At 38.8% G+C, this 26,466-nt stretch overlaps 2 protein-coding genes across 2 annotated transcripts in view; one reads left to right on the forward strand and one right to left on the reverse strand.

The window, feature by feature from the left end:
• Window positions 1–15,921, forward strand: part of PPTC7 (protein phosphatase targeting COQ7) — a 37,942-nt gene extending 22,021 nt beyond the window's left edge. The window contains exons 2-6 of the mRNA XM_079943396.1: window positions 1,360–1,539; window positions 6,602–6,800; window positions 10,093–10,216; window positions 11,749–11,878; window positions 12,974–15,921. Coding sequence (XP_079799522.1) covers window positions 1,360–1,539; window positions 6,602–6,800; window positions 10,093–10,216; window positions 11,749–11,878; window positions 12,974–13,032 — 692 coding nt within the window. The 3' untranslated portion in view covers window positions 13,033–15,921. The remainder of the gene's footprint in view (window positions 1–1,359; window positions 1,540–6,601; window positions 6,801–10,092; window positions 10,217–11,748; window positions 11,879–12,973) is intronic.
• A 2,978-nt stretch (window positions 15,922–18,899) lies between these two features.
• RAD9B (RAD9 checkpoint clamp component B) overlaps window positions 18,900–26,466 on the reverse strand; it is a gene marked incomplete at its 3' end in the record, with an annotated part of 31,411 nt that continues 23,844 nt past the window's right edge. The window contains exons 10-11 of the mRNA XM_079943171.1: window positions 26,130–26,367; window positions 18,900–19,028 (exon numbers count right to left, since the gene is read on the reverse strand). Coding sequence (XP_079799297.1) covers window positions 18,900–19,028; window positions 26,130–26,367 — 367 coding nt within the window. The remainder of the gene's footprint in view (window positions 19,029–26,129; window positions 26,368–26,466) is intronic.

The following is a 26,466-nucleotide window of genomic DNA, read 5'->3' on the forward strand; positions in this document are numbered from 1 at the left end:
TTATATCTCAATAAAACTGGAAGAAAAAATGTAAATGTGTATGTGGGGAGGATGTTTCATGCTCAGATAGCCTTAAAAATAATATTTTTATCATAAAATCAATACATGCTCATTATAAAAATAAAATTTTAATAATAGAGAACAGTATGAAATAAAAAGCTTAACTCTCCCATTTGTTCACGGATCTTTTATTTTGAAAACAACTATAGTTGTCATTCCAGAAAGCTTCATTTGTGGTCACTTAAAATTTTAATAATGTATATATCTGACATTTTAGTTTGAATTTCAAATAAACAACCTCACAGTTTTTGAATTTAGTAGACTGTTGAATTTAGAAATTGATTTTAATGTTGAACAACTAGCTTGGTGTTGCAAGGGATTGAATAAGAGATGGTATGGTGTTGACTTTGATGTCTAATTTTTCTTGAGCACTGGTTTCCTCTCGATGAAGAAGTCTTAGGCAGACTGTGAACTCATCAGCAGCTCTATGGACCCGTGAAAAATCTCTATACCAGTGCTGTTTAATAGAAATATAATGTGAGCCACACATGTCATTTTAAATTTCCTAATATTCACATTAATTAAAAATAAAAAGAAACAGGTCACATTAATTTTAATAATGTATTCTCTTTAGCACATTATATCCAAAATATTAGTTCAACATGTAATTAGTATAAAAATTAATGAGCTATTTTACCCTTTTTTTCATGCTAACAAGTTTTCAAAAATCCAGTGTGTGTTTTATACTTAGAGCACTTCTCAGTTTGCATCAGCCCCATTTCTAGTGCCTGCTAGCCACGTGTGGTAGTGGCTGTTATACTGGGCAGTGCGGCCCTGTACAGGATAGAGGTTGTCTCAGAGGGAGGAGGAAAGGGGGTGGGATGTATTCTTAATCTTGTTCTCTCTTTCACAGTTATTGACCAATATTTGAAGTTAAAAGTTTGCTGCTTTTGGTATTCTTAATGATGGACAGCTCTGGCTCAGTTGTATTCTCACTAGCATCAGCACTTTTTTAAAAAAATCCATTTTCATTCCTATAAAATACAACAGAGATTAATGACACAAATACTTCTGTACAAAGATGAAAATCCTGCTGAAATCGAACTCTTGGCTGGGAGGCAATGCCACCCTGTGGTAGCTCACGTGTTTATTCATCAGTATATGAAAGATCAGATTCTAAGTAGAGAATGTGGCTTAGGAGTATTAGTGTTTAATACATTAAACCTGAGCACTTTTTATTCTGAATTTCAGGGTAAATAGATGTGCTAGTATGTAGTAAAATTAGTATTAGGAAAACGGGGGTAAGAGTTCCTGAGACGTTGGTAAGAATATCCTTTGAATGTAAATTTCTTTTTTTAGGGGTCGCAGATGGTGTAGGAGGATGGAGAGACTATGGAGTTGATCCGTCTCAGTTCTCAGGGACTTTAATGCGGACATGTGAACGGTTAGTAAAAGAAGGACGGTTCGTCCCAAGTAATCCCATTGGAATCCTCACCACAAGCTACTGTGAGTTGCTGCAAAATAAAGTACCTTTGCTTGGTAAGTAGATATCCTATGCGTTTTCCCCTCTAAAGAAGCCCAGGAGATGGTTAACAAAAAAACCAAGAAAATCACTTACCAACCCAGCTCTTTTTCTGAGGCTCTTCCTATTAAGCAATTTGATGGAGAAGCTGTGGGCAACACCAGAATACATAATACTGCTTGAAATAGATACAACCACTTTGGAAAACAATTTAGAATTACAGAATAAAGTTCCACTTCTGGGTCTTTACCCTAGACTAGAGAAACTCTTGCACATCTGTGTATCAAAACATAGGTACAAGAATGTTCATAGTAACATTATTTATAATAGCAGAAAACTGGGAACAACCTAAAAGCCCATTTATAGTAGAAAAACGCATTTTGAAAAGGAACGAGTTAAGGTTGCATGCAGTACTCAGGAACATGTTGTTGAGGGAAAAGAGGACATTGCAGAATATCACCTAACAGTCTGATTCCATATATTTCAAATTCAGAAACATAAACAAGTAAAACTGTATTGTTTAGGGATTCTAAAATATGATAAAAGAAGAAAGAAAAGCAAGTGGTTGTATAATTGGGATAGTGATTCTCTCCCAGGGAGGAAAAGAGGGGATAGGTCCAGCATGTAAAACTCAGTTGATTACCTGTGAGGAGTTCAGGTTGCAAATTGGCTCCCCAGCTACTAGCAGTTAACATTTAGTCTGTGTAGATCCCTGTTAATCTTGTATTAGAAAATTTACAAATACCCAGTGTTTGTTTTCTGGTATGCTAATGGAGCATCCTTTGGCTAAGCTTCTACATTTGTTTGTTAAGTGGTTTCTTGGGAACTTACCCAAGCCTTCTAAGCAGGCTCTCAGAAAGGGTGTTATTAAGTTTCTGCTAACTGCCAGCATCTTTCTGGTTACTAGAAGGCCTCCCTCCCAATCACCATGCACATTTAAAATCAGCCCTCAGTGTTCAATGTTAACAGAGATCTCCATGTTGTAGAATTTTGCCTTCAATTTAAAACCTTTGCAAGAAGGGGTACTTTTCATCATGCTACCATCTTCTGTCTTCTCTGTGCTGTGATTAACTAGCTTGTTCTCCTTCTAACTGAAGAGAAAGCTTGTCTAGAAGTTTCAATATACTGGTTTGTCTTAATTTGCTGTTTTGGGCATGCAATCTTGAGCTTGCCTGATACCGTGAAACATCCTAGATTCTATTTCATCTCTGTAAACTTGCCGTATGACTTTGGGCAAACCACTTAGCCTCTGACCCCTTATTTCATATGTTAACTGGATAAATCTTTTTTATGAAAAGCAATGACTTAAAGCTTCTTGTAATACTCAGAAACATGTTGAGGGAAAAGAGAACATTGCAGGGTGCCATCTAACAAAAGAACCTGTAGACAGGGATACCAGGGGCCTGAGTCTTCTGCCAACACCACCCCACCCTGCACCCCACAGTGCATTTACTAAATTACTGTGACTTGGAATAACCTGTTAAAACCTGTAACACCTATCCTGATTTTGTACTTTGAAAGCTTTGTTTTTTGCTGTATTTCTTCCTTGTTCCTACTTTTTTCCCTATTCACCTTCATGTAACTGGGAGAGCTTAATAAAATAAATTTAAGGACATATAAGAGTTTTTCTTGCACTGAATATTATGACTACCTCTTTCTCCTAAAAAACACGTTGAAATAATCCTTCGTTACCATGTTTGACACATATACACTTCTCTCTTACCTTATCTACACATCTCTAAGCTATTTGTAACTAAAACTCAAGCATATTTTGGCAAAGACAGGCTGCTGAGTTTTACTGAACCTCAGCTATAATTGCAAGTAATAATTTTATAAGATTAGGTGATCCTTTTTTTAAAAATTCTGCCATTGCTAAAAAGCCTATAACATAATTCCAATATAAAGGGCAAGCTGATAGCTGTAACCACTTATTTCCTGAGAATTTCTAGCTGCTTTTAGATCTGGGTTGGCATCACAGCCTAATTGTTGACATATTATTTCCTCAGAAACCCTTAAGTGGATTTAGGTCTTATGAAGCCAACATATCTTAAGAATTTGAGGGGTTAATCCCAGTAAGGCTATCCCTTTCTTTCTTTGCTGCACAAAAGGCTTAGTGGTAGTTTACAGAATAAGGGCCAGGTGATAAAAATACTTCCATGTTAGCGTGAGGGATTTGCTCAGGGACCTGTCTGGATTGCTCAGTCGTCAGAACATTCAACACTGTTGTTCTTAGCACTCTTTTCTTCTTTGCCAGTTTGTTCCTCTCCAAACACGTAAGAATGGTGAGCTCTTCTCCCAGTATTAGGCTACCAGGGCCTGAGCCGCTGTACGCATCAGTAATTTGAAGAGGCAGAGGAGTTTACACACTATGAGCCCAGATGATTCTGTAAGGCTGAGCTTCCCTTCGTTGGTGCTGCTTTGCATATTAAAGCTCTGTCTGTCACTCACGAGGACCATTTTGATTCTAACGCAGTGGGTTACTGCCACAAGGGTAGCAAAATGATAGCCTGGATTTGTCAGTGAGTAATAATGAGTCAATGTGAGTCCTTCCTGCAGCACAGTTTTCAAGGCTGTGCTACTCATCTGTCATTTTTTTGTTCTCAGTTAAATTAATTCCATCAGCTTTCAGAAGATCTTTTGTGTGGTGATTCTATTAATGACGTAAATGATTGGAGTTTCTGTGCATTGAGTTAGGAAGGAAGCGTAATTGGTGATTTTAGCTCTAATATAAGCTATGGAGTAGGTTCTCTGACAGCATGGCCAGTTAGTTACAATACCCATGTTTTTCTTTTCTTTGACAATTAATGGGTAGGGACTAGATAGCTTAGCATTAAAGTGTCAAGTTTATACACATGCGTATACTGTAGATAACAAGGAAACAGAATTTCTGAACATTACAGTGACACAAATGATTATATTTAAGTGTTTTTAAATTAAGTTACACATTTTCACTAAGGAAAAATTAATAACAAAAATTAAATTACCTATAATCCACTAAGAAAACTGTTAATTTTTTAGTGATTATACTCCCTGACTTTTTTTCTTTGCCCATAGAATAATAACAACAGGAATTGAATCTACTGTGTGCTCACAATAGCTTCAGTGAGGTAGATTTGTAGGCATTTTTGTTCCTCATTTTGTTAGGAAGAAACTGAGGCCTAGAGAGAATAAGTGGTTTGCCCACGGTCATGTCATGTGGCTAGAAAATCATAGAGCACTGGGATTTAACACAGCAGGTTCCACAACCTGTTTATTTTGTTTCTTTTTGCCTTTTTTTTTTTTTTTTTTTTTTTTTTATGCGGTACACGGGCCTCTCACTGTTGTGGCCTCTCCCGTTGCGGAGCACAGGCTCCGGACGTGCAGGCTCAGCGGCCATGGCTCATGGGCCCATGGCCGCTGAGCTGAGATTCCCACGGCATGTGGGAATCTTCCCGGACCGGGGCACGAATCCGTGTCCCCTGCATCGGCAGGTGGACTCTCAATCACTGCGCCACCAGGGAAGCCCAATTTTATTATTTTAAATTTATTTATTTAATTTATTTATTTTTGGCTGCATTGGGTCTTCGTTGCTGCACACGGGCTTTCTCTAGTTGCGGCGAGCGGGGGCTACTCTTCGTTGTGGTGTGCGGGCTTCTCTTGTTGTGGAGCATGGGCTCTAGGCACGTGGGTTTCAGTAGTTGTGGCAGGCAGGCTCAGTAATTGTGGCTCACAGGCTGTAGAGTGCAGGCTCAGTAGTTGTGGTGCACGGGCTTAGTTACTCTGCGGCATGTGGGATCTTCCCGGACCAGGGCTTTAACCCGTGTCCCCTGCATTGGCAGGCGGATTCTTAACCACCGTGCCACGAGGGAGGTCCCCAGTCCCTTAATTTTAGATGTTGAGGTTGTTACCAGTTCTTTGTGATCTTATGCAGTGTTTTTGTACTTAAGTCTTGTTTGCATCTCTAATTATTTTCTTATGATAAATCCTCACAGTAGAATTGCTAGATCAAAGGATATGCACATATTTCAGGGCAATATTGTCCTTTAGAAAGGTTATTTAGTTCTACTCTCTTACCACTGTGAAATGAGAGTGACCATGTTTCCTACACTAGTGCAGTGATCATTTTTTAGAAATATATTTACAGACCATTTACATTTATTTCTTGGTAAACTGCTCATTTTTCTATTTTGCCATTTTTCTGGCAAAATAGTCACTTGTTTCACTTAAATTATCTTTCATTTTCAGATATATTTCTCTCACACAATTTTAGTGGCTATCAAATAGCTAACACATTATTTTCTTATGATAAATCCTCACAGTGGAATTGCTAGATCAAAGGATATGCACATATTTCAGTGCATAGGTTGAAATTTTAGCACTTGAAAGCACTTTCACTAATTGTACTGTCAGCCTCAGTGTGGGGAAGGTCATGTGAGCTGTGTGCTGCAAAGGTACACAGAAGCTTCTGCTTGGAATGTGGTCTCTTCTCTCTGAACAGGTAGTCTCTGTAAAGTGAACAGGTTGATTCCACAAGCTACCTGGGAAAATTGGTCTTGTTACTTCATAGTGAGTCAGTCTTCAGTAAAAGTTCTTCATGACCTCAGCAGATGGAAATTCTGTTTAAAATTGTAGTTATGTGCCTTGTCTTAAATGTTAGTGAATTTCACAGAGAAGGCTTTCTGCCTATGACTAATGAGAAATGTCATGGAAACGTAACATGCTCCTTCTGGCATTTTAAGTATTAAAACTTAATATCTCAACAACATCCTTTTGAGCATTTGAGATAGATTATAGCACTATTGAAATAATGTGGTTAAATACCAGCCATTTTTATTGTTTCCTATCTCTGCAAGTGGAAGAATCCAAGTCATCACTGGCCCACTTAACTATGCATAGTATAAATCCCGTTTTCTTTCCCCGTCATGTTGATCCTCATCAGGTTACTACGGACATTGATATGGTGCCATAACTAAGAAAGGTCCTGTTTAGGCAAAGGAGATTCAAATTATGGCATGTTGCTCTTTGGGGCGATATGATAAAAATGTGTATGCAGAGACAGCCTAGAAAGAGAAAATAAATGGAGATCATTTTTGTTTCTAGGTAGCAGTACTGCCTGCATCGTGGTGCTGGACAGAACTAGCCACCGCTTGCACACAGCAAACCTGGGCGACTCAGGCTTTCTGGTTGTCAGAGGTGGTGAAGTTGTGCACCGATCAGATGAACAGCAGCATTACTTCAACACTCCGTTCCAGCTCTCAATCGCACCCCCTGAAGCCGAGGGAGTCGTCTTGAGTGACAGGTAATCTCCCCATTCTCACCAACAGGTTCCTTCCCATTCCCCTTAACTACAGTGTTGGAGATAGGCATTTTCCATTCTCATGTGAGAAAAGAAGGCACACTGAGGACCTTTTAGTCTGACATCGAAAGATACTGTGCTTGAACTTGATATTTCAGCCAAGTTGAATTCTGATAAACACCTGATAATTTGACAAGACTATGAAAATACTATTTCAGGCTTACAGAATATTAGTTTTTCATACCAAGACCACATGGTACATACAGTTGTATTTGTTAAGTTGTGCTGGAGAAATGAGTCATTGTTTGTCTGTGCCATTGCCTATACAAGATTTTGCATACGTTATTGGGGAAAAATGCAAACAGACATCTGCTTTATTTATCAGAATAACTTCCTGATTCTCGGGGCCTCCTATAATATGCATCAAATAGAACTTGCAGTCCCTGCAAAACTTGTCAGGCAAAGTTAACTTTCAGGAAATGGACTCAGAGGTGGTCTGATGGTGCTCTTGATGTGTTCTGTTCTTTTTTTCTTCTGATACCTTCTCTCAGTTCATTTTTAAATTGTCAAGAACTTTCCAGGAAAATCAGGACTTTTTTGAATCAACTTTTACAGTTTATCTTTTCTAAGATCAGAGTACAGAGTAACACTAAAACAGTCTCAGATTTCACTGCCTTTAACAGCCTTACAGGGCTTGACACAAACATTGTTGGCAATTCATAAATGTGGTTAAATGGGTAATGAACCTTTTGTAAAAGTAGAAGCATTCTAGCAAGTGCCTATTGTCTCTACTTAATAGTTCTTATTGGGCCAAATCTTAAGTCCAAACTAAGATAAAATGATGATTACTGCCATCTTTTAAACTGGAATGAGCATACTGTATAATTAAGTACAGTATTACCCATCTGAAGTCTATTGCTGACTCCTAGAGAGAGGGAAGCAGTTTTTTACTTTCAGATTAAGGCAGATTACCATAATTGGAAGAAAATTTGATTATAGGCCCTTCTTCAGTTGGCTGTAATGCACATCAATATTAGCCCTGTTGGAGTGGGGAGAACTCAGAACCCCAAGGCGTTCGTAGATGTCAAGTTCAGCTAACAGTTTTTGGAGAACAGTGCTTTGATTTTCCTTTACTTGATCCTTGTTGTTTTGGCCTCTGAGTGCTAGAGCGGCCCTGCTGTACCTCACACGCTATCTTTGGGACAGTCTGGTCAGGACAGCACTTGGCCTGGCCTGCCAGTGAGGTGGAGGTTGCTTCCCCTGGAGCCCAGAGGCAGCATGCTAGCATGTGATTTCAGCTCGTGTTTCAGTGCAGTCAAAAGTTTCCAGCAGCACAGTATGTTCAATCAAAATGGGCAAAACTGCAGCTGGCGGAACACCAAGCTCATGGGTGGGAGTGTTGGGAGAAGAGGACGATCTGTCCAATGGCAGCGAGTCTCTCACAGACAGAATAGCAAAGGACACTCCTGGGGAAAGAAAAACCTCAGCATAAAATAGAACTTCCGTGCCAACCTGGTCATTAATCTAAACTTCTAAAATCTGATTAGTTTCCAAAGACTGAGCAAATGTGAAATGTCTTGTATTGTTTCTCTTTATTCCACGGAAGAAATCGACCTGGTTTCTACCAGTTTTACAGTCTTTTTAAAATTTTCTTATTTTTTGGTCTTTTTTGTTTCCCAGCTGCATGTTATCTCCTTAGTTATTAGTCCCTCTTATCTATAAAATATTGTTTTAAGCTTAACTTACAGATTTCCTTTAGTAGCTGTTCTTACAAAATGTTTACTGTATAACTGTGTAAGCGAAAGCTAATTTGTTCCTTGCCAAAAGCCCGTCACAGAACTTCTAGATGTGCTGCTGCTTTCCTCAGTCAAGAGAAGACAAACTAGAAATTTCCTCAATGGGCTTTGCGTAAATCCCCAGCAGGCATGGGTGGGCTGTTTGTTTTTATGTTTTCTTTTTGCAAATTTTATAACATGTCACTTACACAAGTTTTTTCTTTGTTTTTTTTTGTTTTTAATCAAGCTTAGGGTGCTTTGGTTCTGTCTCCATATTCTGGGTCAGTGTATGAATTTTTTTCCTGGCTCTTGTTCCCTAATTACAAGTGAAGGTAGATTATCAGATATCTCACCTTTTCCTCACCTTGGAGGCTTGGAAGCAGTGGAGCTGGCCTTTGGAAATGGCTGAGAACCAGCCTCTGAGGGGACCATTAACTCTTTGAATATATTTTCTCTTCTTCCCACCTGTGGTTCCCCCCACCCCCCACTCTTATATCTGTTTTCTTATATCTTTTTAAAAGTTTTACACAAAAACATGTAGTGAAAAATCAAGCTTCTGTCCCTACCCCATCCACACATTCTGTCCTCAGAGGCAGCCACTGCCAGATTTATTCTCTGCATATAGAAGCGTCTCTCTCTCTCTCTCCCTCTCTCTCTCTCTCCCTCTCTCTCTCTCTCTCTCTCTCTCTCTCTCTCTCTCTCACACACACACACACACACACACACACACACACACACACACAAAGTACCTTCTTCTCTTCATTAACAATATAGTAATGAGTTTTTCCCCAGTTTGGAGGGTCAGTTACTTTGTTTCTTCCATTCATTAGATATTACTTGAAGACCTACTGTGTGCCAGGCACACTAATAAATAAGTAACCTATACATGATGAGCACTTTGTAAACCCTGGGAGACACACAGTCCTTACTCTACCAGAGTAAGTATGACTTAGTAATACTAATTTGGTATTACTAGTAATATACTAGTAATTACTAGTATTATAGTAAGAAATACCATTGCAGGTATTTCATATGAATTAATTCTTATAGGATTTGCATGCTCTCCTCCATAGTGCTCAGTTATTCCACTATAACACAGCCTCCTGAGAGCCAAATTCAAGCCTGCAGGGAAACTGATGAGTGGAAAGTGAATAAGAGAGGATGGAATTTGGCTCTAAAGAATTAGGAAACAAAGACTCATTTCCACCAGGATTTTAGAGGCATTTTAGTGTCTGACTCAGAAAAGAACCCTTCCGCCTTTTAAACCACATGAGACTAATCATCAAACTCAGTTTTACTTGATAGTTTTAGTTAAGCTTTTGAAATATTTGTATCAGAGTTTTCAGTTAATTTTTTTCAAGGTTAGAAATTTCAGAATGGTGGTTTTTATTATTGACTGCTACTATATATTAGTTTTCCTTAAAGCCTCATTACATTGTAGCATCATTCCCATTGCAAACTTTTAACAGTTATCTCTAAAAGGCTCTGTTAACTTTGTCCCTATGCTGTCCTTGTCACAGCCCGGATGCCGCTGATAGCACATCTTTTGATGTCCAGTTAGGAGACATTATCCTGACGGCGACAGATGGACTCTTTGACAACATGCCTGATTATATGATCCTTCAGGAGCTAAAAAAGTTAAAGGTAATTAATTCAAAGGTTGGCCTTTGGAAACAGTGACCCTCTCTGGGCAGCTGATTTTTATTAATTCAATTGCATTATCTCTTTTTGTAGTTTTGGAAAGGACTATTTTGTGAATTTAGGAAAATAAAAATGGTTCTAATCTTTGAAACAGTTGTATATAGAAATATTCACAGTTGGAGAACTTGAAGGGAAAAGAGGCTTCTCATCCAAGCCTTTATTTAGTAGGGTGGTAAAGGTAGGAAAAGTCCAGATGGGCCAGTTCTTGTTTGTGTTTTTAATGGTATTTTAATGGTGTTAGTTGCTGGTTGTCTTTTTCACTTTTTATTCTCCTAGCAAACTCAGCAGGTGTTCAGGCTGGGAAAGATAGGAAATCATCATACCAGAGCCAGCCAAGGCAGCAGCCAAGGGCAGCAGGCAACTAGGGGCCTTGATGTGATCTGAGCTGTCATCAGTAAAGAAACTGTTCAGATTTGGCCCATACAGAGAGTGGAAGGAAGTGAAAACCAGTCTGCATATTCTCCTGGCTTTGTAAAGTACTGACTCTGGGGAAAATTAGTCTTTTCTCATGTTTTTACCACTAACCAGTATGACTTTGAGTAAGTTTCTAAACTTTTTAAGCAGTATTTTCCTCACCTGTATAATGGTGGAGTGGTACAAAAGGCCTGTTTTGTAGGGTTTTGGTAAGGATAAACCAAGACCATGCATTAGAAACCCTTAGCACTACGCCTTGTCTGTGGGGCCTAGTAAAGGTCAGGCGCTTACACGTGCTGGCACTATGCTCTGTGTGGTAACAGAATGACAAGCAGAAATGACACATTCCCTGCCCTTATGGAGCTTACATTCTAGTGGAGGAAGACAGATAATACAGAGAAAGAAAGAATAGCTATAATGGTGGTGGTAAATAAGAAGAAGAAAAATAAAGCAAGGTGAAGGAATACAGAATAGAGAGGGATTTTCAGTAGGGCAACTGGCAGCCCTTACTTGGAGAGCACACTGTGCTTGGCCAGGGGGGCATTCCCAAGCAAGGAAGCTTTTGAGGTCATCCCGAAGTGCTATCAAAATCCGCCCTTTCAACCCCATCCCATTTTAGCAAGAATGCCTTAAGAATTTCAAGTGGGAAAAAAAAAACAAATATGAAAATTCAAGGGACTTCCCTGGTGGTCCAGTGGTTAAGACTCCACGCTTCCACTGCACGGGGTGTGGGTTTGATCCCTGGTCAGGGAACCAAGATCCCACATGCCGCATGGCGCGGCCAAAAAAAAAAGAAAGAAAATTCAAACTTCAGGACCCAAGTCCATGCAAAGGACTTTCTAATTGACATCTTATGCAGGCAGCACTGGTGATCTCATTCATTTTAGTTGAGGTATAATGTTTCATTGTCTTCTCTAACTGGAATAAAACTTAAGTGGTGGAAACTATGATTAGATAAGTGTTACTGTCTTAAAAAGCGATGCTTGCAAGTGATGTTTACTGTGTGCAGAAATCATGTGAGGCATTATGGTAAAAATAACTCCCTCATGTTTTCATATTAGAATTCAAATTATGAGAGTATACAACAGACGGCAAGAAGCATTGCTGAGCAAGCTCATGAGCTGGCCTATGACCCAAATTATATGTCACCTTTTGCACAGTTTGCATGTGACAATGGATTGAATGTGAGAGGTAAGCATTCCTTAGGAAGGTCATAGGGACTAACTGGGGACATAGAGGATGGGAGCATTCTGGGCTGTGGGTGAGGCAAACTACAGCACTGGGGTGAGACTGCTGAGGTGCCCTCTCCCAGCTGTGAGCCCGTGGGAGCAAGGTCAGCAGGCTGTAACACTGAAGGACAGAGCAAGTGCATGTCATCATGTGTTCCCCACAGAGGTGCCCTTCAGAACTGAATTTAATTGGCTGCAGAGGCAGGTGGAACCTGAAGCCCTTTATTGCTGCCACTGCACTGCTTGGACCTGAGCCCCAAAAGCCTCCGAGCTCTGCCTGGACATTCCTAACAGTTTAAACATTCTGCCCTTCATGAGTCTGACATTTCACTTCTCCCTTCCTCTGGCTTTGTGGGACTCATTGACAGTATTTGCCTGCCAAATTGCCATGGCAGGTTTTGAAGATGGAAGTAATGTTAGACTGTCCTTGCCTAAAGAGTCTTCCTATCTACTGAGCGATATGTAACTTTGGGAGCAGGCCAAGTAGCTCAGTCTTGGAGCTCAGATGACATGTTGGTACTAGCATATCAGAACTAGCAGAGTTGGTCAGTTTCTTGCTGGTAGAATCTTATGATATGTAAAGCATTTCTTAGCTGTCCAGGAAATATTCAAATAGAAAAAAGCACATGCCATAGCTGATTGCCAGATTAGAATACAAGACTATTACTAGTTTCAAAACATTGGATATGTTTGTCCAAATTAGGATTGTGGGTATAACATGTAACTTTCTTGTCAGGCAGAATTAATCTTAGCCACATTTTGTCTTTATTATGATTGCTATAAACAGAGGATGTGGTGGTGGCCATTTTAACAGAGCTGTTGTAAAGGAGCAGGGAAGGTTTTTTTTTAAAAGCTTCAATTAAATTACATGTAATTTCTTGGTGCGTTTTAACTATTTATCAAATGGTTTTTTTCCTTTTTTCTGCCAGAGTATATTGACAAACCAAACCTGCCTGAGATACCAGTATTTGTTTCCTAGTACTTATTTATTTAGGCTTACATTTTTTATTGACTTTTCCTTTTAAAATATATAAATACGTTTTCATTTTCATTTTAGGTGGAAAGCCAGATGACATCACTGTCCTTCTCTCAATAGTGGCTGAGTATACAGACTGACTCACCTAGGTGTCAACTCCTGCCTCTCCTTTCATCATCCCAAATTCTCCCCTACCGTGTGTGCTGATCCTGCTGGCAGGACCATGTTTCTTTGCTACTGATCTCAGTGGCCAGTGATGTAAGCCTTTTGCCTGTCTTTTTGAGACCCCATTGAGATCTTTGTTGAGAACCACTACTGTCATTCACTAGCTCATATCTGCCAGCAACATTTGAAGAGAATCAAGATTTGAAGATTGGCCTTCACTTCACATTGTCCTTTCCATGATGGGATGGAGGTTTTCAAAGCCAAAATGTCTATTACTTTTCAAAAACAGTTGAAGTATTGAAAATGAGTAATATTGGTAAAGTGAATTCAAAATTAGAATGTGTTAAAGGGATTTTAAAAGTCTAACACAAATTGTATGTTATGGTACATCTACTAGAAACATACGTTATATATTATCAAAAGATATGTTACACGTGTACTATACAGTCTGTGTTATGATTGGGTGTGGCTTTATGTTTTCATTATAAACTCCTATTTTTCAGGGGCTTATAATCTTGCTCTAAAACATTGTTCTGGATTACAAAATCTTGATCCGGGGAGCTTTTTTTTGGTTACAAGTTGGAAGAAAAATTCAGTTTAGTTCTATGTATGCAAATGTTTCATGGTTTTTAAAAGATGATTAATTGTGCTCCTGTGATGAAAGTTTCAGCAGTTTATTGGTTACTGCATATCACAGGCTGGTGGCCTGATCTGCAGGGGGGTTTGGGGAGACTCCTTACCAAAAATTTTTAATGGAAATATTATTCAAGGTTATAAATTCCTCAAAGCCTACAAATTTAATGTTACAGCTGAAATTCCTCCCAGCTGTCTGATATGATGCCCCTGTGTGGGAGCTTTAGGCCCATAGGCCTGATGGGTTGAGAATGGAACAGCTCTAACTTTGAATTTTGTTGGCCTTTGATGGTCACGCTATACCCCTTTTCTCACTCTCAGACCTGTTGTTAGTAGCCTTGCTTTCTATAGAGCATGTACCAAATTCAGGGAGTCCATGTGGAAAGAACACTGTGGGCAGTGGCACAAGAGTCCACGAGGAAAACTCCTAGTGATGATATGACATTTGCATTTGCCCTACACAGAAATTTAGGGGTTTCTGAATCAAGCTTAATGTTTACAGTTTCCGAATAGCCATCTTGCAGTGTATAGTTTCCTTATAAAATTACCCCACATTCAGTTTTTCCATTATCTGCAAATTCAAACTTATTTTTAAGGTTTGTGTACAAGTCGACTGCTGTAAAGATATATATTTTTGGGTCAGTTTTTTTCCTTCATTAACTTCGTGGTAGAAAAATATATATACTTAGAAATCCTTAAATTAAAGCCATGTTTTATATATGTCAGGTAACATTGGTGTATAGATGAGAATGCAATTAAACCTAATGAGAATCTACTTGAGAATATAGAAAGTCTCTTTCTCTAAAGGAGATACTTACTCCCTGGTTTATTGCATTAAAACTTATGTTTGAGGTTACCTCAACTTGTTTTAAAAGATTTTGTTTTGTGAATTTGTACTGTATATTTGAGTAACTGTCAAGCTTTTGTTTTATTTAAAAATGTTTAACATGTACCATGTACATGTCATTACTATATTTCAATGCATCATGCTTGTAACAGGCATTTCATTTATAATAAGAATGAGTTATTCATTTGTAAGCCGTTCAGTAATTTATCTACTATTCCTAAATTGGCATAATGTTAGATATCTATTTTGAATCACCTTTAATTACATGTCAGAATGCCTTAACTACCCTAACCTGACAAAACAGAATTCTTTGGTAGAGGAGATGGGGGGTGGGGTGGGGGGTGGAGAGAGACTCTGTTTAAATAATGAGAATCCATCGTGCTGTGATAAAACACAGAAGCGTGAGTGGCAAGTGGCGGGGTATTTATTTTGCACAAACTATTTGCAGTCTCTGTGTATTTAAAAAGTAAAGAAAGTTGCATCCAGAAGGGTTTTGTTGGAAGGAATACATTTACACTTGGGCTGACAACTTCAGTTCTTTTGTTGGGTTTTTAATTATTTCTGGTCAGAGGTATGGAGCCTTATGATCTGGATATATTTTGTATTAATTTTCCAATGCATACATTTAATTCCACGTAAGAGCAGTGCTGGTCACATCACTGGCTTTCTCTGCACTCATCTAAACCCATCAAACACAGTCTTCATAAAGGTAGATTGATGGTGGTGTTTTACACAACTCATTTAATCAACTTAGTCTTTTTTGAGAAATGAGCGTTAGAAATTGACAATGTGTTTGTTCCAGGGATGTTGAAAATAGTGGGACAAGAATTGAGTTTCACAGGGGAACTGACTTTGGACCTGGCCTGTAGATTTGGGACACAAAATATTTTCTCTTTTTTTCCCCTGCCCTTTTTGTGTTATGCACTTAATTTTATGACTGTGGGGGTCTGTTGGAGTGCTGCTTAACAAGTAACTTTCCTTCCACTGTCAGTGGTCAGAGGCTGTGTAGTACCCATACTGGAATTTTCCATGTCACAGGACCCAAGTCTTTGTGGGGTGTGCCTGAGATATACCACTTGGTGGGTCTAATTCTGAACTTGATGTGTTAATTGTATTTTAAATCAAGCAGTATAAACACACATATTGATACATTTGCCTCACGTAGTGGACTTTTATAACAAAAGAGAATTTGGATTTCTAATTTACAAATGGCAAATTATTTATCCCTCTCTGGATGCACCAAAGACCAGTAAAGTTTATAGCTTTTCCATCTATATTTATAAAGCAATACTGTATTATAAAAATCAATATTTTTATCACATGCTTGAAATTTTTATTTTGTTCTGTTTTAAAGTGTGCACTCTAAACATATCAGAACCTTATTTCTTCCTGTGAACTTAAGCTGCCTGCGCACAAAAAAGAATTCACCGAATGGATACACAGTAGAGTCCATAGGCTCCTAAAAACTGAAAGAAGAAATGAGGTGGGGAAAACAAGTTACTTGTCCTGAATTACTGTACTGGCTTGACATGGTTGATGGGTACTAAATCACAAAAGAATCCATTCCAGGTGTGCATGTCTGGGAGTTGGGCTGTAACTAGATTAGAAACTAGATTTCGAGCTTTGCATGATGGGCGAGTGTCTTATCACATCGGTTGCATTCGTTCTGGATAGAATAGTAGCCTTCAGTACCGCCTTCAGTACCACCAACATACCACATCATGTAACAAGGCAGTAATTGTGGGATTCACTGAGTCAGTTTTGAGTGTTTTGGAGATTGTAAACAAGATAGGCTAGAACTGTAAATGTTTGTACTTCTGATTAAGTTCATGGTTCCTTGTCACCTTATACCAGCTATCTTTGGTAGAAGCTACAGCATCCAATTTTCCTGGAAACTATCACATTTTTGCATTTAACAAATTTTACAACATTAAAAAACCAAAATCTGCTTATAAAACAGAATGTGAAACAGAAAACATTTGGATTCTATTGTTTAAAAAAATTAAATTCTTTGCAAAATTGAAGTTCAACTAAAAATCGACAGTGTCCATGTCAAAATTTTAACTGTAAGCAGGTAGTTTGTGGCAAAGATGGCTAAATAATGAAGCAAGTCTGAATTTGTGTATACTAATGAGCTGCTTTTTTCTGTTGAGACTATCATTATTTGTCTTACCCAAGAGGCAGTGACCTGAATTGGATGTCTGAAGTATAACTTATGCAGGAATAGTTCTGTAAATACATTTAAATAAACTGTAAAGATATTTAATAAATATAGTATTTATACTAATCTGTGTACTCCTTTTAATTTGAGTAGTAACAAAATAAGACACTGGCCCTTGACATTGATTTTGTTGGTCCCTATCAGGTCCTCATTTCCAAGCCTCTTAGTCTAGCAGTGACTCCATACTTTGTAGCTATCATTTCTGCCTTTTACTAGTTTATTCACTAAGGCTCTTTTTCACCAGCTCATTTACTACATCAGTTTAGCTTCCTCAAAAATTCGTCAAACTGGATTAATAATTGAATGTAACATATAGATGGTTTCCCAGCTGAGAAGCCTTTTGCATCTTCTAAATGGTATGTGAAGTCAAACAAAAATCTGGTGTCATTTAAATTTAGCATTCTGTATCCAAATTCTAAAATCCAAACTATATACAATTTGACAGTGTAACTGCCTTTTACAGACCAGTGCTGCATCTAGGTGATTACTGATGATGATGATGCCTTCACAGCCGAAACTGCCCTGGCCCATTTCAATGAGCGAACCAGAAACTTCATCCTCAGCAAGGAGACCTACAGTTACTCTCGGGTATAAATGTTCTCCATGTAGTCATCTGCATTTATTAGGAATATGTGAAATTCAGTGTTAGTCATCAGTGTAAGCAAAAGATACATAAATCTTTAGCCTACAATGTGAAATTATGTGGGCATTGCCAGTTTCCAAAAAAAGCTTGATGAAAGCCCAGTTTCATTCACTGAGGAACATTTTGGGATGAACTTGAGTTTTTATTAGGTTATTGTGGGTAGCTATGGCTCATTACCAAGCTACAAGAGCCAAACTCATTCTGGTTTTAGTTTGAACTCTGTTCACAGTTCTAAAGTTTACTAATCCACTCAGCCACCTTTGTCTTATTAATTCCTCACAAAATCTAAAGCACAATTGCTTGCCAATTAACATTTCCTTGTGATTTGATGGTTTCACAGGCTTAACAATTAAGGTGTTACAAAAGTCTAGTTTGTCAGGTTATAATTGACTCTAAACAGGTTTGGGAGAGGGAGAGGCACACATCATAAGATGTTATATAACAATATTTCTGTGCCAGATTTTTTATTCTGTGCAGGTAAGAAGCTAATTCTTAAAGAGGCAAAGAACAGAGACATTCATCTTCCATCTCATTCCCCTCCAAACCCAGGCTTTCTTGGCAGTGGAGGCTGCTGTTCTATATCAGATAATACAGAAATAATTTTTTGGCATCACTTCTTTTCTGCATCACACTGCAAAATTTTAAAGTCATATATTTTTACTTAAAATCTTAACAAAATATAGCAAGCAATAGACCAAAAATGTTATGGTATTACATACATAACTTTTTACTATGTCTGAAAGCACCAAAACTCAAATGTTTGCAATCAAACACAGAAGATACCTGAACTCTACAAGCCATATTGATGCACTCAAAATGGCTGCTAAAGAAAGTTTAAATACCTTTATAAAACTGGTAAAGAAAATGCTAAAAACTCTAGTGTGAATGTGCGCTGAATTGAAGAATTCTTTTTTATTTTTTTAAATTTTATTTATTTGGCTGTGTTGGGTTTTCATTGCTCCACGCATGCTTTCTCTAGTTGCGGTGAGCAGGGGCTACTCTTCGTTGTGGTGCACGGGCTTCTCATTGCAGTGGCTTCTCTTGTTGCGGAGCATGGCACGCAGGCTTCAGTAGTTGTGACTCACGGGCTCTAGAGTGCAGGCTCAGTAGTTGCGGCACACGGGCTTAGTTGCTCCACAGCATGTGGGATCTTCCCAGACCAGGGCTTGAACCCATGTCCCCTGCATTGACAGGCGGACTCTCAACCACTGCATCACCAGGGAAGTCCCTGAATTGAAGAATTCTAATGAGCTTTTTCCCTGCACAGAAAACTCTTCTCCCTCCCAAGAAGCATAATGGATTTAAAGCAAATTACATTTACTTGACAAGCAGCTATTTCTAGATATGGTTGTTGTATAAGAAGATGTTTAGAAAACTAGCAGCCCATTATCCATTTCAAGGAAGTCCAAGACAATATCTTCATAGGCTTAAGTGTGAAAATGTGTTTGAGGTGCAAGTGAGCCAGTAAATGGGTAGGGGGCCAGCTCAGCCATCATTGTTAGAATGTGGAAAAACTGCCATTATTCACGTCCTCTTCACTGTCACTTGCTGTTGCCAGACTGTGGAAAGGGTGGTTGAAGTGTTCTTGTTGGTCAGAAGAAACTGCTCCAAAGAACATGCGAGAAAACTGGAGGGGAAAAAAGTAACTGTACTGTTTATTCAAAGCAAGTTAGCGCTCATCAAATACCCCTTTTCAGAAGCTCAGCCAAGGTGGTCTCCCTAACTTTAATAGTGATGGTTCATGAAATACCCAAAACCTTCTTGAGTGGCCCAAAACATCCTAAAATAAAACCCTTCCCTGGACTCCAAAGGCACACAGTGTGGAATCAGTGGTCTGCTTCTGACTACCCTGCCCGAGCCATTGAAACTAACACCAGGGACTTCCCTGGTGGTCCAGTGGCTAGGACTCCACGCTCTCAGTGTAGGAGGCCCAGGTTCAATCCCTGGTCGGGGAACTGGGTCCCACATGCAGCAAATGCAACTAAAGATCTCGCATCCCGCAACTAAGACCCGGCACAGCCAAATTAGTTAATTAATTAATTTTAAAAAGAAAGAAACTAACACTAAGGCTGTGGGAGACAGAGATAAAGGGAGACACTGTAGGCCATCCTGCTCGACTCCATCCATCTTCTCCCCTTTCCCTCCTGCTGCGACAGAAGCAGCTACTCCTGACTAGAGCCAGTCCTTCTCTCCCTGTCTCTGACTCCTAGCCCCTCCCATGCCTCTCCTCTACTGGATAAGAATGTCAGCATTTTAAAATAATCAAATGTCTCTCATTAAAATATATAAATAGCCTCATTCCCTTCCTCCCTCCATCCTTACCTCTGCTGTAGAGTTGTCTACACTTGCTTTCTCCATTTTCTCAATCTCCTATTCTTCCGTCCTATCTAAAAAAGCTCCTGACCCTCACACAGAAGCACTTCTCAAGATGGTCACCAAAAATTGCCAGATCCTTAAGCCAATGACCATTTTCAGTCTCCATCCCACTTGATAGTCACTCTGACACTTTCTTCTCAAACCTTCCTCATGCTGCATTCTCCTGGTTGCTCTCAGACTTTTCAGCTGGCTTGCCCTCTTCTACCCAGCCTTTGAATCAGGGTTTCTCAGCCGTAACACTACTGACATTTGAGGCCTGGTGCTTCTTTGTTGTGAGGGCTGTCCTGCTCATGGGAGGGTGTTGAGCAGCATCCCTTGCCTCTGCCCACTAGATGCCAGTAGCACCCTCCTTCCTGAATTGTGACATCCAGAATTGTCTCCAGACATTGCCCAACGTCCCCTGGCCCTGGTTAAGAACCACTGCTTTAAATGATGGCAGTACTCTCCCCTGCACTCTCTCCCTAGGAACTTTCTTTCACACTGCTGGCAGAAATTACTACATATGTATATGCCGGGGAGTCTCACAGAATTTGAACTTCGTATATCCTACTACCTATTTGATTTCTGCCACTTAACATGTCCAAAATAGAATTCATGATCTTAGTGAGCATTGAACCTGTTGCTCCAGACCTTGATACCTCCTTTTCCCTTAAGCCCCATAACCAATCCATCACAGAGTCCTGCTACTTCTACCTCCTCAATTAGCTGTCTACTTTGGCCACTTCTCTGCATTGCTACTGAATCACCATCTCTCAGATGCCACAACTGAACTTCCATTCTTGCCTCACTGCATCCCATTCTGCACATAGTAGCTGCAACTAAAGTTATCTTTCCAAAATTCAACTCTGGCAGCCCTCCCTGTTAAAATCCTTCAAATACTTTAAATGCCACAGTACTTTATATGGCCGTTTACATGGCTGTTTACATCTGGCATGAATCGGCACTCAGCAATTACTCTAGTTTCATTCACCCTGTGCCATTGTTTCACCCTGGCTATCTGCCTGCTAACCACACTGGTCATCCTCCAGTTCCTTAAAACCAGCACACTCCCTCCATCACAGGGGCTTTTGCACATGCCACACATCCACTTAACTCCCCCCTACTACCTTATCCTTTCCAGTTCAGCTCAAACACCAATTTCAAAGAAGACGTTCTGACCTCCTAGATTAGGTCAGTTCATACCTTAAATCCTCTCAAAGCACCTTAAACTTTTCCTTGATTGAACACAGGTTTTTAAAAATTATCAAATATTTAGTCATGTGACTATTTGTTTAATGTCTGTCTCCCTCCTAGTCTATAATCAAGTTTAGGAATGTTTCTTGTTTATTTTGCATACCATGGTATACCCCACATCTACAACACAAGGCCTTCAACAAATACGTGTGGGAGTTGCAGGGTAGGTAACAAGAATGAATAAGTGAATGATCCCTGTTCTTGGCTCATCCTCACACATCAGAAGGTGAAGATGCCCTCTGCATGGGGCAGTTCTGACAGCAGCTGTTGAACCCTTGCTCCAGATGAAACACCCCAAATTAGCTGTGATACAGTCTGTGGTAGGCAGAATGATGGCCTGCCCGCACCCCCAAAGATGTCCACATCTTAATCCCAGGAGTCTGTGAATATGTTATATCACATGGCAAAAGGGAATTAAGGTAGCAAATGGAATAAAGTTGCTAATCAGTGACCTGGACTATCCAGGTGGGCCCAGTGGACTCACAAGGATGCTTAAATGTGAAAAGCAGGGTTTCCCTGGTTGGCACAGTGGTTGAGAGTCTGCCTGCCGATGCAGGGGACATGGGTTCGTGCCCCGGTCCGGGAAGATCCCACATGCCACAGAGCGGCTGGGCCTGTGAGCCATGGCCATTGAGCCTGCGCATCCGGAGCCTGTGCTCCGCAATGGGAGAGGCCACAACAGTGAGAGGCCCACATACCGAAAAAAAAAAAAATGTGAAAAGCAGAGAAGAGTCAGCATCAGAGTGAAGCAATGTGAAAAGGACTTGACTGGCCGTTGCTGGTTTTAAAGCTGGAAGGAAACCACAGTCAAAGAATGCAGGTGATCTCAAGAAGATAGGAAAGGCAAGAAAGCAGATTCTTCCCTAGAGTCTCCGCAAAGGAACGCAGCCTTGCCAACACCTTGATTTTAGCTCAGTGAGACCCATTTTGGACTTCTGAACTGTAAGATAATTTGTGTTGTCTTAAGCCACTGAATTTGTGGTAATTTTTTATAGCAGCAATAGGAAACTAATACACTGGCTTTGATTTTAATTGGAGGCATAGTCTCAGTTGCTTCTGAAGAGTCTAGTGTTAACCAAGGTCAAGATCCAAAGGCTGGAATTGACCTAATGATAGCATCTGTGTCTCTTCAATGTATAATATCATGTGCAAATAGCTCTTCATAATGCTTACTGTGCTATATTAAACTAAAAACCTACTAGTTTACTTTGGACTTTGAGAGCTGCCCTGAATTTGCCACTGACTTAAGGTAAATGTCATTTGCTACCCCCTCTTTTCCCTACCTACTCTTTGGCCTTTAAATCTTTCATGGCTGGATGATCAAGCCTTTCCCTGGTATATAACAGTCTTCTAATGGAGAAAGTTTATGAATGGCCATACAACTTGGAATTAGTCCAAATCCTATACGAATTGGGTAAGAAGATAAATTATTATAAAAATTTTAAAATAATATTCATATTCTCTTAAAAATAGAACTACCATACAATCCAGCAATTCCTCTCCTGGCTATTTTTCAGAAAAAAACAAAAATGCTAATTCAAAAAGATATCTGCACCCCTATGTTCATTGCAGCCTTATTTATAATAGCCAAGATACAGAAGCAACCTAAGTGTCCACCGATAGAAGAATGGATAAAGAAGATGTGGTGTGTGTACACAGTGGAATATCACTCAGCCACAAAAAAGAATAAAATCTTGCCATTTGCAACAACATCAATGGACCTAGAAGGTATTATGTTCAGTGAAATAAGTCAGAGAAAGACAAATACAGTGTGATTTCACTTATATACGGAATCTAAAAAGCAAAACAAATGAACAAACGTAACAAAACAGAAACAGACTCATAGATACAAAAAACAAACAGGTGGTTGCCAGAGGGGAGGGGTGTGGGGGGATGAGTGAAATAGGTGAGGGAGATTAAGAGGTACAAGCTTCCAGTTACAAAATAAATGAGTGATGGGGATGAAATGTACAGCATGGGGAATACAGTCAACAATATTATAATAACTTTGTATGGTGACTTTGGTCTTTGAAAACTGCCCTAAATTTGCTGTTGACTTATTGTGATCATTTGTAATGTATAGAAATATCAAATCATTATGTTCTGTACCTAGAACTAACATAGTGTTGTAGGTCAATAATACTTCAATTAAAAATATAATAATATAGATATTTCCCCCATTTTGGTGCCCCTGAGAGCTGTGTATAACTTATTGAAAATCAACAATGGAAAAATTGTCATTTGAATATTAGAATATAGTAATACTCCTCTACAACAGTTTAATTTTGAAAATCCCCTTTCCCAAAGTAGAATACTACCATATTATTTATCTTTTTAAATAAGGTGAATTAAAATTGATTTCATTTTGGAATTTTGTGATACTACTTGAGGGATTTTAAAAACTTTCTTAGGCTATCCCAAACTGGGGCTGAAGGTTTGCCAACCACTGGCTGTGCACTAGGAATACAGAGATGAGTAAGACTCAGGCCTGCCCTTGATGAGCTCACAATCTACCTAGTGGAGTAACAAGCATATTTATTAAATTATTACATGACATTAAAAATGAATAAAGCAAACAAAATGATTTGATTAGAATGAGAAGACTTCAAAAAGAGACATATCACTTGAGCTGGGCTTTGAAGGGTGGGTAGGGGTTTGAACGGTGAAAAAAGGAATACTATCACCCCAGACTGTAGGAGCAATAGTATGAACAAAAGTAGGACACAAAAGCATTTGCTGAATGTTTCCACTAAGATGAGGAACTAAGCAAGCATGCCCACTCTCTCCACTGTTAATGTTGTACTAGAGATTATGTGCTAATACAACTGAACAAAAGAGTCAGTTGGAGAGATTAAAGAAGAAATGAAACTATCTCTATATAAAAATGACGTATAGCATGTCTGGAAACCCTGAGAGAATCAATGATAAAACTAATGGAAACAATAAAATAATTCAGCAGGGTAGTAGGATATAAAATTAACACAAAAAAAACCAGTAGCCTTCATATACGCAAACAATAGGCAGTCAGAAAACATAATGGTAGAGAAAACTATTTACAATAGCAGTATAAAAGGTTAAATTACTTAGGAATAAACTTAAATGTGTAAATGTATATGAGAAACATTTTAAGACACTCCTGAGAGACACAAAAGTAGACCTAACAAGTGGAAATATATTGCCTGTGTTTGGATAGAATGACTCAGCATCATAAAGGTGTCTCTTAACATCCCCAATTTAACAGAAATTTAAGGAAATCCCAATTAAAAAAATACCAACAGACTTTTTCTGGAGCTAGATAAGTTGATATTAAAGTTCAAGTAAAAAATACACATTCAGGAATAGCCAGGAAAAACTGACTAAATCTACAAAGGGGTACTAACTCTACCAGACATTAAAACATACTCTGAAGGGCTGGAACTGGACCTCACGGGAGGAAATGAGAAGATTTTATTAAATACCCTAGGGAAAGTCCCTGAATGCCATTCCAAGGGGTTTAGGTGAAATCCTATGGGCGAAGCAGAATGATCCAAGAGACAATAAAAGCAGGAGAGTGATGTATAACAATAACTAACATTTAATGAGCACTGACCATGTGCCAGCTCCATGTATTAGCCCAATTAATTTTCACAACAATTCAATTGGGTAGCATTATTATTATTCCCATTTTACTAACAGAAAGAAAACTGAAGCAAAGATAAGTAACTTATCCAAGTTACACAGCTAGTAAGTGGCAAGACAGAGATTCCAACCCAGAAACTCTAGAGCCAGTGCTCTGGAGTCCTATACCTCATTGTAAATATAAGGTCTCAAAAGAATCTTCTGGTACACTGTGGAGGAAACCAGAGTGGAGGAGAATGGAGGCATGGAGGTCAATCAGAAGGCCCACCGTAGTTCATATAGAAGATGATAATGGTCTAAATTATTTACCCATAATGTAATTTCATTTTTGCAGGAGTTAAGGCAAATAATTCCCTTTAAAAATAGAACTTTCTTTTTAGAATTTAAGTGACATGATAGGAAATTTGAAGAAAAGAGTGCTGTAACGGTACTCATGGAGCTTACAGCTCTAAATGTCACTTTCCCTAGTGAGGAAATTGGCAATCTTAGTGAATTTCAGGGAAGTGAAGCAGCAGGAAAATGTATTCCTGTTGCTGCCTGCGAAAAAGTAAGCACAATATGTGTGACCAAAAAACAGGACGAGGAAAATGTTTCTGTATAATGAAAAGACAGATTTCAGTTTTCACTTTATGGCCAAGCTAGTAATTCACGAGAAGAGAAAATTGCCATAAGTGCCAGGCATATAACAGGTATTCAATAAACACTGTGGCATCAAACTGAATAATAAGTGGAGTTTACTATCCAATTTTACTAGACTTTTAGTCTTCATACAGTGTAAGTAGTGACTTTTAGTAACATTATTTCTCCTTAGAGTTATTTCTAACTCTAAGAAACTCATATTTCCAAACCAATAATAATAACAACAGCAAAACAAGCTTGAATAAAACATCAATATAAACATGTAAAACAGGGACTATCATTATTTGATACTTCTAATAAATTATGTTTATCTTCAGTGGATTTCTTAAGGTTTAACACTATAGCATTTTGTGAAGTTTATCATCCATCTAGTAAAATGTTGGTAACATAATAATGTTCTTAACTGGGACACCACTATGAAGGAATTTGTGATGTTTGTTGTGATGAAGTTTACATTTGTACTACCATGAATAAAGGATTTCCCAACCAAACTTGAAAAATAAAATTAGAAGGACATGTATTTTAGAAAGCAAAGTATATGACTTTAGCATATTATATTTTGTATTCAAAGATAAGTATGCTATAAGAAATCATAATTTATTCTTTAAAACAAGTGACTCAAATTTCTATTTGAATATACTTTGTTAGAATTACTCAATGAGCAATTTAACTATTTTGTATTGACATTCTGTAAATCAGCCTTTTCTCCATGTCAGACTGGTTTCACCTCTCCCCTAGCAAAAAATAATAAAATTAATTTCCCGGATATTGGGGGTGGGCTGAGGCAGGGAGATTGCAAAGGGAGACGGATGACGAGAGTTCTTGACTGAGATGCAGTTGTGTCTCAGTGTTTTTCTTTTACCTTCCTGAGATGTGAAGATCCTGGTACTTCCTCCGTGTCACTGACACTGCTTTCTGGTACTTCACTAATGTCTCTGTTCGCTCTTTCCGTTAATGGGCTGCCACGGTTTTCCGATGAAGAGACTTTCGTGCGAGTCTCAGAATAAAGCCTTTTGGGTACTGCTTTTCTCGAGATATACTCTGCATCCTTGCTGGTTACATTTTTACCAGCCTCTGAATTTGAATGTATCAGCTCTGACCTGAGGTATTAATAGAGATTAAATGAATGAACTGTTTACTTTGAAAGATATATTTTTATATAACTAATGGATCAATGTGGGATGACAATAACACTGGTT

The sequence above is a fragment of the Stenella coeruleoalba genome, assembly GCF_951394435.1.
Source record: "Stenella coeruleoalba genome assembly, chromosome: 14".
Taxonomy (NCBI): Eukaryota; Metazoa; Chordata; class Mammalia; order Artiodactyla; family Delphinidae; genus Stenella; species Stenella coeruleoalba.